General features: G+C 41.5%; 1 protein-coding gene across 1 annotated transcript in view; it reads right to left on the minus strand.

Moving 5' to 3' along the window:
* The window catches only part of SUCLG2 (succinate-CoA ligase GDP-forming subunit beta), a 184222-nt gene that overhangs the window by 86018 nt on the left and 82213 nt on the right, over positions 1-15991 (minus strand). Inside the window, exons 4-6 of the mRNA XM_056854899.1 lie at positions 12306-12458; positions 10636-10725; positions 2938-3034 (exon numbers count right to left, since the gene is read on the minus strand). Coding sequence (XP_056710877.1) covers positions 2938-3034; positions 10636-10725; positions 12306-12458 — 340 coding nt within the window. The remainder of the gene's footprint in view (positions 1-2937; positions 3035-10635; positions 10726-12305; positions 12459-15991) is intronic.

Genomic DNA, 15991 nt, shown 5'->3' on the forward strand with positions numbered 1-15991 from the left:
GCAACAGGGCTACGCCACCAAAAAAGGTGGCGTAGCAACACCGCTGCTCGAGGGGGCTGCTCGAGGGGGTGAAAGGGGTCAGGAAGCTGACTAGAGAGCCAGCGTGGTGTAGTGGTTAAGAGCGATGGTTTGGAGCGGTGGATTCTGATCTGGAGAACCGGGTTTGATTCCCCACTCCTCCACATGAGCAGCGGAGGGTAATCTGGTGAACTGGATTTGTTTCCCCACTTCTCCGCACCAAGCCAGGTGGGTGACCTTGGGCCAGTCACACTTTCTCAGCCTCACCTACCTCACAGTGTGTCTGTTGTGGGGAGGGGAAGGGAAGGTGATTGCAAGCCAGTTTGATTCTCCCTTAAGTGGTAGAGAAAGTTGGCATATAAAAACCAAATCTTCTCCCTCCTCTTCTTCTCCGCCCCTTGGAACGCCCCATACGCCGGCAGAGAAATCTCTGCCAGCGTGGCTGCGCTGGCTCCCTTGCCAGCATAGGTGCCACCTTATTCACAATAATGTGGCACCTACGCTGGCGCAGGGTCATGCCAGCTCCTAAGGAGTTTCACCCCCTCCCTTCAGGAATGGGCTCTAAGAGTTGAATCTGACAAGCTTTTCCTGCCTTTTTCAGCACCCACCTGCAACTCTTGAAAAGCTAGCGCCGGGGGTTGAGGGGATCACAGGGCCAAATGCCATTTGGCAGAGGCTATGGGGATCAGGTGAAGCCCCCGATCTGCCTCTTGAGTAAGGTCCAACCCCGTGACTGGACTGTTGCACATGTATATCCAAATATGGAGCATCCAATGTAATTCAGATTATTACTATAGGATATATTTTAAGGGTTTTCATCAGCACCGCAATCCAGATATAAACCTATAACACCAGTTACTGTCCCAGGCTTGTAGTCAAATGCAATGTACCAGTTGCATATGGATATTTGTGGACTAGGCTCTGGATCTTGGCATAAACTCCCTGTCCTTGCATTAGGGATGAGCGGTCACTTGCAGTCACACATAGTTAAGTTCCACTGAGCACTCAATGAACAGAGAGTCCATAATCAATGAGGACAAGAATCCGCCCTTCATTTGTATGCTGCTAGTATATCTCAGATGACCTAGAATCCAACTGTAAGGCAGGGGTATGATAATTACAAATAATATTTCCTTCTTTATTGTACTGCTTCTGCTGCAAATCTATCCAACATGCCGTAGGGGTTTTTGAGGAAGTGGGAAGCAGGAAGGCACTCCTATACAGAGGCAACGATATAAATATGGGTCATTAATCATTTCCCCCCATAATTCAGTTTAATTTGACTATTGTACATTATAGTCAGAAAACAAACATACACTTGATCATGACTGTAATTCAATTTCTGAATTATTGTCATGTGTTACAGTAAATGAATTATTTTTATGACTTTTTTAAAAAGTCACTTTACTATATTTCTTTTTTGTATCCAATGGAATAAACCCCCAAGGCAAAGGAAAATGCAACTTGTCTACATCACCAAAGATCTGTGGCTTTTGAGAGAGTCATTAAGTAACCAAAGAATTTCACTCTAAAGTATTGAACATTCTGTTTAGTTCACTAATATGGTCAGTTGCTTTTCTGGATCGATCCACAAGATAAAAACGAAAACAAAACTACTGGACATGATTAATACTATTTGATTAAATGGGCTACAACAGACCATTAACGTTTAGGTTTTTGGGAGAACTAAAATACAGGAAAATTATTTTACATGCTAAATCAATTCAGGGATTTCTCTAACTTACTTAGTAAGATTTTTCTTATGTTCTTCAGATTGATTTTTTAAACATATTATGTATTTATATTTTTTGGTCTGTACACAGGTCTTTTTGTGTGACAGACAGTACTCACCAGTAGTAGAAGAAGAGTTGGCTTTTACACCCTCCTTTTCTCTACCTTTAAGGAGTCTCAGACTGGCTCACAATTTCCTTCCCTTCCTCTCCCCACAACAGACATGGTACACCACTACACCGCACTGGAGAACTGGGTTTGATTCCCCACTCTTCCACATGAAGCCTGCTGGGTGACCTTGGGCCAGTCACTGTTCTCTCAGAACTCTTTCAGCCCCACCTATCTCACAGGGTGCAGAGGCAGGCAGTGGCGAACCACCTCTGAATGTCTCTTGCCTTGAAAACCATAAGTCAGCTGTGACTTGACAGCACACACACACACAATGATTGGCTTCCTGCATCCACAGATGAATTCTACACGGTCATGCAATGTTTTTGTGCATGGCTTGGGCATTGTAGCATGGGAAAAGATAGGCGACAGCGCTTATGCTACATTGCTGTGATTATGATCACGCTATCAGTCAGTAGATCGAGTTAGGCAAGTCACAGAGCCATTCCAAAAGCCTCAGCAATTGGGAAGGAAGATCAGGTTCTCATCAGGTCTGAAGACAGGGTAAAAAATAATTCAGTTTCAAGAGTGTATCCAACAGCAGGTGTGGACTCAGTTCCCAGGTCTGATAAATGCCACAACCATGCAGGAACAACAGAGGGTTAGTGTATCATTATTAATTATGAAAACAGGAAGTTTCAGGTTCAGACTGTCTGATTCATAATATAAAACAAGCATTACCAGCTGTGAAAGACTGCATTATGACCCTATTATATGCAGACTTTGTCAGCATTACTAGTTTCAAAGTATGGCTACCAGGGCAATCCTGTTAACTGTGATGAATATTAATGAAGTCATAGGGATTAAAGCACACAGTCAAGAAAGTGGAAATTTTGCATAGCAGAGAGAAGGAGAACATGCTAAGCCATGGCATACTCCCAGGCGTGGTCAGAAGACTGGGAATGTTATGCCTTCTTTAATCTGACCCACACCTTAATTTCCAGATCAACAGATCGAGAATTTTCTTTTCTCTATTAGATTACTATGCAGCTTCTTTTTCTTCCTTCCTCACTTCCATACCTTGTCCTTCTGGAGTTTCACCGAAGGGATTCACTTCAACTTGAGTGGCATCAATTTTCAGGAAAAGATTATACAGCTTTTTAATTTGATCGGCAGCCTACATTTGAAAAGAAAAGGAGAAAAAAGGATGTGCGTGATTACTCAAAAAAGAAATCAAGAAAACAACAAAACGAAGGAATGGTCCTAAATTTAATGTAAAAGTAGCTTTTATTATTGGCATCTAAAGTAACTAATGGAGCCCGATAAATTAATGTTCTTGATTCAATGGATATTCCATAGGTTGCTTGCAAACCACTGACCAATGGCATTGCTGAATGATGCTTCAAAAGGCTGTTGTAACACTGCATAAAGACTCCATCTTCGCAGTGCACTAAATAGGGCTGTGCAGTTAGGGAGAGCAACAGCATTAATTCAAACAAACTTAATTTAAGCACAATGAACCAAGTTTGAGAGTTTGTAATGAATACATTATGCTGATATCGAAGTTAAAGTGATTACCTTAATGAGGCTAAAGTCAGAAACTGTGAAGCAATATTCAGCTGACAAACGCAGATTAGTTGTGGAATTTGTTTGGAAAACACATAAGCCCTCCCTTCTGACATCAAAATGTTGCTTTCATTGCCGAAAACAACAGTTGAAAAATTGGGTTATTTGCTCTCAAAACTCGGCTCTGTTCATTTTCCTTTAAGCACCGCTGGTACATCACAACTGCTAAGCAACTGCTGCCTGTTCACTTAATAAGAGGCTAATCTGATTTGTGTGTGTGTGTGTGTGTGTGTGTGTGTGTAAAGGCGAAAGGGAGGGCAAGGAACACTTGTGATCTGTTGAGCTTTTAAAATCCCCCCTTCCTCCTTTCCATTCTTTGAGTTCTGAACTGTGGTAATACAGTTGAGAGCTATAATTAAGTCTAACATGCCATACTAAATAGTTTTTCCTACCTTCCTAACTTTTTCCAGGTTTGGGAAGGAATGCTGGCTCAGAGCTAAACTACACAGGAGCTAGGAGTTTCATTAATGTGTTTCTTCCCCTCCTTTCAAAAATCAGGTGTCCAGGGCTGTCATATAGAAGATGGTGCCGAGTTGTTTTCTGTTGCCTCAGAAGGTCGGACCAGAACCAATGGGTTGAAATTAAATCAAAAGAGTTTCCGTCTAGACATTAGGAAGAATTTTCTAATAGAGCGGTTCCTCAGTGGAACAGGCTTCCTCGGGAGGTGGTAAGCTTTCCTTCCCTGTAGGTTTTTAAGAAGAGGTTAGATGGCCATCTGGCAGCAATGCTGATTCCATGACCTTAAGCAGATGATGAGAGGGAGGGCATCTTGGCCATCTTCTGGGCATGGGGTAGGGGTCACTGGGTGTGTGTGGGGGAGGTAGTTGTGAATTTCCTGCATTGTGCAGGGGGTTGGACTAGATGACCATGGTGGTTGCTTCCAACTCTATCATTCTATGGGCTCAGTTCTGATCAGGACTGTCACATGAGGAGGGACAGGGGTTTATGCCTGCCCCCACTCTGTGCCATTTTATTGACATGAAACAACTCCAGTTTGTACTTGAACTCCCTCAGAGATTATCTCCCAATATTTTCAGAGGCAAGAAACTTGTGAGAAGGGCTGTGTGGCTTGAGACAGAAAGGCTTGAGGGCAGTAGATTTTAGACAAGGGACACCTGACACACTTTCTCCTCAGAACAGTTCTCCCATGAAGCCAGTTGCTGAACTACACTATATTAAGAGAGTAGTTCATAGAATCCAGCATAAACAGCCCTTCCCTAGGCATCAGGAGGCATCTTGAGCCAGAGAAGACTCCACTCCAGGAATCTCCTGTCTCTAAGGGAGACAGGATTGCATGTGGAGGGAAGGTTACCTCTTCCCCCATCTATTGGGTTTCCCCTCATATTTGGTTCATTTTTGTTTGTCTAAAGAACTAGCTGATTGTTTCCCTGTTGCAATGGAGTCACAGAGATTTTAAAAAACACTTTTACAAATACACACAAAATGATACCAGGTTTGTAAAAAGGAATTGTATAACCAGTCATTAGCAGTGTCACAAGCATTAGCCAGTAGGTACCAAAAAGTATCACAGTGATGGTCCACATGCCACTCAGAATCATAATGGATTCCCTTATTGGGCGAGGAACTCGGATCTTTCTCCATTTAAAGATTTAAGTGCTGGATAATTATGATACCATTGCAACAGAAGTGTTTATTGGGAGAACCCTGCAAATTTCTCAGATTAAAACCACATCCTTCTAGAAAGGACTTATGGGTAGTGCGGTTGGGGACACACTCCTCCTTCCTGCATCCCATACATGGTATCTTCATTAGCTGCCCATATCACTACTTGTTCCTGCAACAATTTAATCCATTCCACTGGTGCTTGTAGCCCTGTCGATTTCGGACTATTTTATGAACTTACAAGCTGCCATGGCCCAATTCTCATTTAAATTAAGGTCTTCTTAGTAAAACACAACACGCTGCATGTAAAGAACAAAAACCCATGACATTAACCCAGTTCCTAGAAGTAAATTCCAAGTCGATTTCTCTGTGGTAATTATTGGAGAGAATCTGGATAATAATGAAACATTTTAATTAAAAACAACAAAAAACAAAAAACAAAATCCTGAACAACTAGGAAGTAAGCAGTTTATCAAAACTGATTGCAATGACTTCATGGCATGTTAGACACCAACATTTCATTGTAGCACCAGAATTCTTCTGGTATTTACATAATGGGTAATATAAATGATTATGATAAAACCAAATCAAATAGACCTTTGATTGTACTGATGTAGCCATTATGTTTCTATGCTCCAGTAAATCACACTGAAAAGGTTACAGCACATGGGAAGAAATGTATTAGGCTGCTGTTTGGTTAAGCAGTTTGTGCATTGTGCTAATAATTAAGTGCTAATCTGGAAAGATTTAATAATAATTCTCTCTTATTAAAGATACTGCTAAATCTTCAAATGGGTGTTAATCATCTTAATGATTATGCATTTGTTAATTGCACAGCTGGGATAGAAATTAATTAGAAGTGGTGTATTAAAAATTCAGAGGTTTTACAGAAGTGGCATTTTGATGATATGGGAAATTCTGTGGAAAAAACAATTTATCATCTCTCTCCCTCTCTCGACAGCAGCAAAAGAAAGATTAAGGTAGTTATGAAACGAATCATACAGAACAGTAGCTTGAAACTTCATGTTCCATTTTGGCACTCGGAGGACAACCCTTAGAAGAGAGAAATGCATACTGAGAAGCCAGATTTGGTTCTGTGTTTATGTTTTTTTTAGATCAAGCTTTTATTTTCCATTGATTTTTAAGCAGAAAAAAGTTGTAGAAAAGCACTCTGTTAGCACAGCAGAGAGCCATTAAATCCATGTTTTAATGTTTTCCAGCTGACTTAAAGAAGATGCAGATTTCACACAGACTGTACAGTGGGCGACTCCCTCCCACTTTGGCTCCCCCCAAAACGGAGACACGCCGATTGCACATTATGCTTCTGAAAATTGAATGGACATGGCGATCTGCTCCAGTGCTTTCCTTTTGCAAGATGTTTCCTAGAGGCGACAATTAACATTTCCTTTAGCATCTAAAGAATAACAGGCTATCTGTTAATGTAGCAGAGTTAAGGGCAATATAGGTGGGAGTTTCTTTTAAAAAAATAATCTGCTAAAGGCACAACTGCAAACAAGATCAATGGCAAAGAAAATGGGAGACATCTGAAGAAGCCCATGGAGATGCATAAAAAGCCATGGGGTGGGATGAAAATAATAAAGGTCAAGTATAGGTAATGGAGCCCTGACATGAATGGGCAAGGCCAGCCCAATTTCTTAAGATCTTGGAAGATAAGCAGGAACAGCCTTGGTTAGCACTTGGATGGGAGACTGCCAGGGAAGTCCAGGGTCATTACACAGAGGCCGTCAACGGCAAGCCACCTCTGTTCATCTCTTGCCTTGAAAACCATATGGGTCGTCATAAGTTGGCTGTGACTTATGGCACTTTTCACACACAGGAAACGGATGGAGGGACAGGTCATGGGGGACAATTACAGATGAGTAGCCCAGACGAGTAGAGGAAAGATAAAGTACAAAATGAGCTGTGGTTGGCAAGTGATGCTAAGAACAAGAAAAGGTGCTTTATCAGGTATCTCCAAAGGAAGATAAATGAAACAGTGGGTTCACTGCTTAGTGAGGATGGAAACATTTTAACAGGTGACAAGGAGAAGACAAAAGTGATCAACTTCTATTTATTAGTAAAAGGATTTATGTACGACAGAGCGATTTTTAATGGTTTGTGTGGTCTACTGGTTATTATTTTCTATTCATTAATTGATTAATAAAACTCACTGATGATTAAAAAATTTTAGTTTTGTTTTTCATTTGCATATATTTTTGAGGGTTTCTCACTTAACCCTTTTGACTATTTGAGCTGTTCTTTGGAATGATTCCCCTCTTTGTTTTTGACCCTATCCATGAGGGTGGTGCCACATATTCTTATGGACTCCAAAAGGACCCATACCCACTGGATTCCATGTTACAGCAGGGGGCTGAATGTTAAAGTGCTCATTAACTTAAGACAGGGGTCCCCAGTCTTTCTGAGCCTGTGGACACCTCTGGAATTCTGACACAGGGTGGTGGGAGCAACCACAAAATGGCTGCCGTAGAAGGCAGAGCCAACCACAAAATGTCAGGAAATGTGGTTATGCATAACTCTAATAGTAAATCTTCAACATTTCAGCCAGAAGTTCTGTTTAACAGGATGCCTTTAAAAAACAACAACAACAAAGCCCCCTTGTCCCACTAGAAGGCTTTGGGGTGAAGGTCAAGAGCAGAAACACACAAAACTGGGGAGTGATTCTTCAGCACCCAGGGTAACAAGCTACCACCAGCCTCTCTGAGGTAATCCTCTGCTGAGAGACAGAGGGACCAAGTCTCCAGCCCTACTGGGTGTTAATCAAGTACTCAATCCCAAAGGGCACTTGTACATTGAGTTCCGAAAACAAGGTTTAGAGTGAAGCCTCCAAACCCAAGCAACACCACAAGGATATGATGAATAAGGTTTATTAAAAGAAATGTGTAAAAGGATACAAATATAGAAGTAGTGCAAAACAGGGAAGACAATAATAAAACTAAATAGCTAATCTAGCATACTTATTCCATCCTTAGTCCTCTGACCCAGATGTTATCTGGCCAGGCCAAAGATAAAAAGTCCAAACAAAACTCCAAAGTCCAAAATCCCAGAAGCAGGTGTTCTGGCCACACAAGGTCCAACCTACGGTCAACAGTATGGCTAGAAGAGCCAAACTAGAATTAATGGTCTTGCTTGATGCCAGACTGCCTGCAGCTGGCCCAATCCTGTTTGGCCAATCAAGTGTTTTGCTGAGACATGTGACACATATTCACAACCAAGCAACTTTCCCATGCCCAGGGTTCCTTGCGCTCACGAGATGGAATGTGAGAGCGAAACTCCCCTCTTAGTCTCTGGCACTGAAGCCCCCAGACCCATGATTTCACTTGCACCTGTGTCTGATTCCCTCTCATCCCTTACCTCTCTGTGGAAGCTGCAAGTCAGCGTAACATTAACTTCACTAACTAATTTCACTAACTTCACTAGGCCCCAAAGCCTGAACCAAACACTTGAAAGGCCAAGAAACAGCTAAACAAGGCCAGTTTCTTGACGTGAACATACTGTTTTAAAATAATTTCTTCAATCCACACAGCTTACCTTCAGTCATTCAATGAAGATCCTTGTGCTGAGGTGGCAGCGGCTGCCAAAACAACATTTTTAAAGATCTGCATAGCCAATGAGATCTTCAGTGGCCAGTCAGAAGTCCTGCTGGACCACCCACTTTCTAAAAATACTTGGCAGACGCCAGGGAAGGTGTTGGTGTGCGGTACGGCACCCACGAGCCCCGTGCTGGGGATCCCGGTTTAAGATATCCATGACCTGATCTCTCAGCACATATTTTCGCCCTAAAAAGCAGCTTAAGGGGGAATCTGATCTGGATCTGTGATTTGTCTTTTTTCCTGCAAGACTGCTGCCAGAGGCAGGGAAAGGGTAGCTGAGAAAACAATGCTGAGGAGAATTGTTAATTTACCGAGCAATATTGTTTGTGTTTCACTGAAAAACAAAACAACACCAGCATCTTCTCTGACTGGTGAACTTCTTCATCAAGCAGGGAGTGTCCCCCAGTCCTGGTCTGACACTCTAACCACTGCATATACTGTCTCTTTCACAGGAGGGTGTTCCAAGAGGGTGGTACTGGAGGGAATGCTTTGCACCTCATTGCTTCCAGACACATCTTCAATGAGCAAAGATCTCTACGCAGAGGACATTATTAAATATCCTAAGAGTTCCAGGGAGAGATGAGTGTTTGAGAGAGGCATGGACCACCATTCACACTATACGTATACCATGTAACTATATTCAGCATCTGAGCCCAAGATGATCGTGCAGAGGCCAAAAGCCTTATATACACACCAACCTTGCAGCTAGACACCACCTGAGGATGCTACGCACCAAGAGCATCTTCCCTGCAAAGTCACACACAGAAACCTTCCAAGATTTTTTGATGGCCACTTCAAACTTAGAGGAACCTCCTCAGCAGGAGGGTCTGGCGATTCAAGATTTGTTGACCTGCAGGTTTCTTTTCGAAAGGTTGGAATGGTCACTTTCAGTCAATAAATATTTTTATACTGTCTTCACGTTCCCATTGGGGTTTGAAACAGCTGCCTTAAATCCCAGCAGTCGTATGTGTCCCGTCCAGTGCTTAGTTCAAGAATTCACATGGCCACCAGCAAAATGGTTTGGCCACACTCCCCGCCCTCCCGCCACACACATTATATACTTCAAAAGGCTCCCTGAACACCGTGACAGCTACATTCCAGAAAGGGCTGCTTATGTCTGAACACCACGAGAACTTTCCCTTCCTTCCCTTCCCCCCTGTTTCCTTTCTCTCCTTCCTTCCTTTCCTTCCTTCTCCCATATGTCCTGGGTCCATTGCCGCCCTGAGATTGTAATATGGGCATACCATCATCACTCCCTACAAGGGAAACTGGGTGCCAACGTTGGAGTCATGGAATTACAGCGTGCTAAGGGTTTTATTATGTTGTAGAATGTTTTAATGGTGATAGATTGTTTTATGTATTTATGTTTGATTGTGTTGGTAGTTGTCCTGAGCCTGGCCTGGCTGGGGGAGAGCGGGGTATAAATAAAAGCTTATTATTATCATTATCATCCCCCCCCTCCACTTCAGGGAAGAGAACATGTTTAATTTGCTAAGCAAACTTTGTTGTGCCCCTTCACTAGGTGAGGAGCCAGAGTTCATTTGACAAGTTACAGAGAACTAAAAAGGGCTGTCAGATAGCTCTATGGCACCAGATCACAGAACCAGTCACTTTAGGAATCTCCTTATAAACATTCCTGTGTGTTTGCAGTTAGTTAAAGGGCTGCCTCAGGTGGACAAATTCTGCTCTACTAACTAATCTGATGAAGGGAGCTTTGAGTCTCAAAAGTTTATACCCCCCCCAAATCATTTTTTAAAAATGTTTTTATTACAAACATTTAGTCTTACCACAAAAGAAAAAGGGGAAAAGCATATATATATATATATATATATATATATATATATATATATATATATATATATATATATAACATTACTCTTATTATTATCATGATCGTTATTGTTATTATTTAATTTACCTGCTGTCGTAGAGGCCCCTTGAATCCAAGATTTTCTGCCATCCTTAGCGCTTGAGTATCTCGCACGCCTTCGAAAATATCTATTTCCTCCTGTGACAACATAGCGATTAAAACAGATCTAACATATAGGGTTCGAAGAAAGAATTACAACTTCAAAAGTAAAAACACACACACATACTAAAGTGCTTTATATTTGCAAATTAGTAATTAAAATGTGGAAAATTGCCAAAATTCTGAGGCTGCAGCAAAGCTGCCTATAGGGTATGTTATAATTACCAAGCCACCTCTGAAAAGACTCCCGTCCAAAAGCTGTGTAATTCTTCAGGGTGGCATGCTGACAAGACAATCTGACACCACTTTTCACTTTTAATTACTGTACAGATGGTGTGGATGAATACGTAGTCTGGTGATTTTTATGACTTCTTTTGGCGAGCTTCCAAAGCAGCAGTGGCACTGCCCAGTAATAATTCTAGGTTCCTGTACGTTTCAAATGGGCACAAAATATTGCTACAGAACTCGACACACATGTACAGTTAGCTCCCTGAATGCGCAAACTGCTTCCCTGTTGTTAATTTGTCTCGTTATTAATTCTTTGCCACTTTCGCCATTATTAGGTCGTAATTTAGTCACCAGTTTCAGCAGAGCAATATGAAATAATAGCTAGCTCTAAAGAGAGAAAAAACACTGCAGTAGTTAATAACAGGTAAAACATTTGTATTGCTAATCACTGATAAATATGTTACTGGTGCAGGAGAAAAATGTTCACTTGCTAAGGGAGTAAGGATTGGTTTATAGAACAACAAAACCAAATGGCAGAACGTTTCTTATACAGTATTGCTACAGGGAAATTACTGTATGGTTGAAGTTCCCCAGCTCTGCCTCCCTCACAAGAAAACATTCCTGGATATTGAAAAGGGCTCCATGACATACCAGTTTTCCTAAAGCTCAAAGGATTTTTTCCCCCCATCAAGGGCGGAATTCAGACATTCCAAACCTCATATCTGGCCAGAAGTGGTATAGCCCAGGGGAAAATCTGCCATTGAAGACTGTATGAAATGGTCCTAACTTGTTAAATGCCCTGACCTGGATAGCCCACGATAGCCTGAGCTTGTCAGATCTCAGAAGCTAAGCAGGATCGGCTCTGGCTAGTATTTGGATGGGTAACCTCCAAGGAATACCAGGGCTGTGACCCGGAGGAAGACAATGGCAAACCACCTCTGAACGTCTTCTAACTTGAAAACCCTATGGGGTCACACTGTAAGTCAGATGTGATTGACGTGGGGGGACGGGGGGCTGGGGACGGGGCATGTTAGATGCAGGTTCCTAAGGCAGTAAAAGCAGCATAAGTTTGTCTCGGCTTCAGTTTTGCTCCTACCTTCCCTGAAGAAACCTGCATTGTGGTGAGGGTGATGCCCCAGAACAAGTCAGGACGTTCATGAGTATCGACAGTTAAGACGAAATGTTGTTAATACACCAACTGCAAATGGGTTGATGTACCCTAACTAACTACAGTTAGTAGACCGGCCCACATTCCAACAATCACACTAACCACAGCTTCAGTAAGACATAGTTTTTCATGGTGTCTAAAACAAGCCCCAGCTTGTCAGGAAAGTGTAGATGTCAAGGCAGTCACCCCCTATTATTTGAAAGGTGATTAGTAACTTCAATACCTTGAAGATGAGCTCTGGGCTTTTAGCCGCCACTTCTTCTATGTCAACCCCACCTTCTGGGCTGCCAACCAGAACCGGTCCGTTGCAAGCGCGATCCATTAATATTGCAAAATAGGTTTCTCTTGAAATGTCCAGTGCTTCTGCCACCATAACCTGCATTTGGCAACATACGATTAGTTAGCCATGGCTGAAAATAGCCAACAGTAATAACCAGTGCATCTGGCATGTTAGATGTTCAGCTTTCCAAATAGATATGGCCAGGATGTGACCATTATCCAGAGGTAACACATTGTACTGTAATAAATGTACAGAGAGGTTGGACTCATATTCTTAAATCCATCATTAATTTCTCTTGTCACAAAAGAATGATTTAATTAGACCGTAGATATCATACAGCTCCTTTCAGTTTAATTTTCTATGGAATTACAGAAAGCACCTACAATACCAGTTTAAGTATTTAGGAACATGATCTTCTCTTTACTAGAAGAAAAACAAACAAACAAAATCACTACAAACTAAGGATATATATTTTCACAAGATATGTAACATTAATACATTGTTAACAAACTTACCTTAGTCCTATCAGTACTTTTTACAACGCAAGGAAATAAAAATAAGAGACAAGAAATTAACATCTGTTTCTTATTATATGTTTACTATGTTATATCTAAAGGAGACCTTGGCATGAGTTCTTCTATATAATTTTAGCAATCTCAGTTCTTTTTGTAATTCGTCTCAAAAAAAAAAAATTAAAAAAGAAATTAACAGTCAAGTTTGATATTTCCCCCACAGCTGAGATTATTTGTTCCTTTTTAAAATTTTAAAAACATGTTTTCAGCCACATAGTAGCTGAATATGTGTTTTCAACCACGTAAAGGTAGTCTCCAGTTCAAGCACCAGGTCAATACTGACCCATGGGGTGTCATCACATCACAACATTTACTAGGCAGACTTTGTTTACGGGGTGGTTTGCCATTGCCTTCCTCAGTCATCTACACTTTACCCCCAGCAAGCTGGGTGCTCATTTTACTGACCTCAGAAGGAGGGAAGGCTGAGTCAACCTTCAGCCAGCTACCTGAAACCGAATTCTGTCGGGATTGAACTCGGTCATGAGCAGAGCTTGGCTGCAGCATTGCAGCTTACCACTCTGCGCCCGGGGCTCCGTTTTTCAACCACACAAGGTGACTTAAAATATCAATGACAATAAAAAAAAACAGAAAATTCACAAAAAGGTCAGCAAAAATCATGACATAAAACCAGCAGCTCACTTGAAACATTTTGCAAGTGACTTTCTTGCCTCTCCCCTCTCAGAGCAGCCCCAAATGGTCCCTGAAGTGCTGCTCCAGGGGGTTCCCTATCCCCAACAAACAGCATTTCAGGGGCAATGCGAGAAATGATCCATTAGATTCAAGTTATTATAGAAGAGAAACACAATTTTTAAAAACAGGTAACACAAAATACGTTATTAAAATAGTATCTTAATGTTAACTGATCCAATAATAACCAGGGCACAATTAAAACTATATAACACAAGTGGGAAGGGGCAACATACATGAATACAACAATCATTCAAATGTAACCAAGAAAAATGTCTGGGAAAACGATTATGCTTTAAGTTTGAAATTTAGAAGACTTGGGACCAGGACACGGTGTTTCACAACCAGGTTGCCACACCTGAAAGGCTCTCATAATTTTCCACCTCACCTCAGAAACATCTTTATCCTGCTCTTCCTTTAAGGCTCTCAGGGTCAAGTACACAAAGGAGGCTAATGTGAGGCTGATATACAGCAACTGCCCCAAGGACTCCCAGTGACCCACAACTAAATGCGTCTTCACACCATGTAGAATCAAATTGTGGAAAAAGCTGTGGTGACGGCCACAAGCTTAGATAGCTTTAAAAGGAGAATTAGACAGACGCCCTGAGGATAGGTCACATGAATTCAGCCATGATGGCTCAATGGGACATCCTGAATGCCAGTTGGAGAGGGCAACAGGGAAAGACTTTGGTCTCTGTGCTCCTGCTTGTGGGCATTTCAGGTCATCTTGTCAGCCACTGTGTGAAAACAAACACAAACAAACACCTGCATAAGATTGACCTTTGGCCTGGTCCACCATAGGTCTTCTTATGAGCTGGAGCTATTTATGACTCATCAAGGAATAGTACCCAGGTCTTCCTAGACAAAGTCCACCCATTACATCTCACTAAATGTTCTCAAAAGATTTCAATCACTGACTCTGTGAATCCTTCTGTTTCCCCTTAACCACTCCACCTACTTTATGGAGTGCTATCACTAAAAATGGGGGACTAAGAAATCCTAGTTGAGAGTGTGAATAATGAAATATGCATTTTACTTCTGCTACCCCTGCTCAATCTATTCAAAACTCAGATGTTTCCATTTTCAACTGACAAAACTCTTTCATACTAGCCAGTCAATGACAGAATCCTCCTCTTCAGCTTTCACTGTGGAATATGGAAAAGCAATTAAGTTCTTGCTGGCCAGAGAGATGTTTGACTACATTATTATACCAAAACAACCACCTAAAGAGATGGTACGGCAAACATTTAGGATGAAATCATTGTGGAAGAATGTGAGCTCCCTGGTTTTGTCTTCACAATCATTAAATGTGGATTAGAGTCACCATTGCTCAGATAAACCCCCTGACATTGGAGGAGGGACATTACTTTAAGATCTTCCCTGTTTAAAGACATTATTTTAAGATCTTCCCTGTTTGTGGATATGCTTAACTTTTCAAGATGCAGAAAGGGTTAACTATATAAAGTGATCTAGAGAAAGCTATTGATCAAGCTAATTATTTTAATGGACAAAGTATACCAGCAGTTTAAAACCATAATAATGAGTTTGGCATAAAAGGCATGCACTTAAATTCACACACACAAAAAGCATATTCTACAGACCACTGTAACATTTATCACTGTCAATCCTATGTAAGATGTTTGGGTTAAAAAGATCATACAGTTGAGAGGGTTGTTTTTGTCGATATTTAATATATAAATTTAAACACAGGATTTGAAATCCAGTTGCACTGTAAACCCTGGCCCATACTTGATGCTATTAATGTAATAAATGCATAATGCCATTCCATTGCTGTAGCTAGATCTAACTATTTATATCTCTTTCATCACCTCAGAAAAAATGGAAATGGTGCCTGGGTCAATCCAATTAACAGGGAGGTTCAAAAACGAAGGAGAAGGATGTTCAAACATCTTGGGTCCAAACAGTGTGGAGCTTTAATTTCAAAATTGGGTCTGGAAACAGTGGGAACCTGCAGCTCTTGTGACCCTGAGGTGAATCAATTACTGTGGCACATCCAACATCAGTTCCACACACAGCATTTGGGACCAGGTGAAGTTTCTGAGAAGCATCAGTGAAAGCACAGAAGTTCTGATGCGACCAAAATATGTAAGAGTACCAATGGCACAGAGCCATAGCTAGCCTTCATCAATATATTAGTAGCAATATATCCAGATGAAGCTCACCTTCCCCAGCCAAACAGAGGTGGCACCATGGATGGGGAGGATCTGCCTACACAAAACTGGAAAAGTTTGCCCCTCCACTATAGGTAAATCCCCATTTCTTTTGCCATCAAATCACATCTGACATGGTGATGCCTGGTGGAGTTTTCAAGGCAAAAGACGTTCAGAGGTGGTTTGCCATTACCTCCCT

This window comes from Euleptes europaea, chromosome 1 (assembly GCF_029931775.1).
Source record: "Euleptes europaea isolate rEulEur1 chromosome 1, rEulEur1.hap1, whole genome shotgun sequence".
NCBI lineage: Eukaryota > Metazoa > Chordata > Lepidosauria > Squamata > Sphaerodactylidae > Euleptes > Euleptes europaea.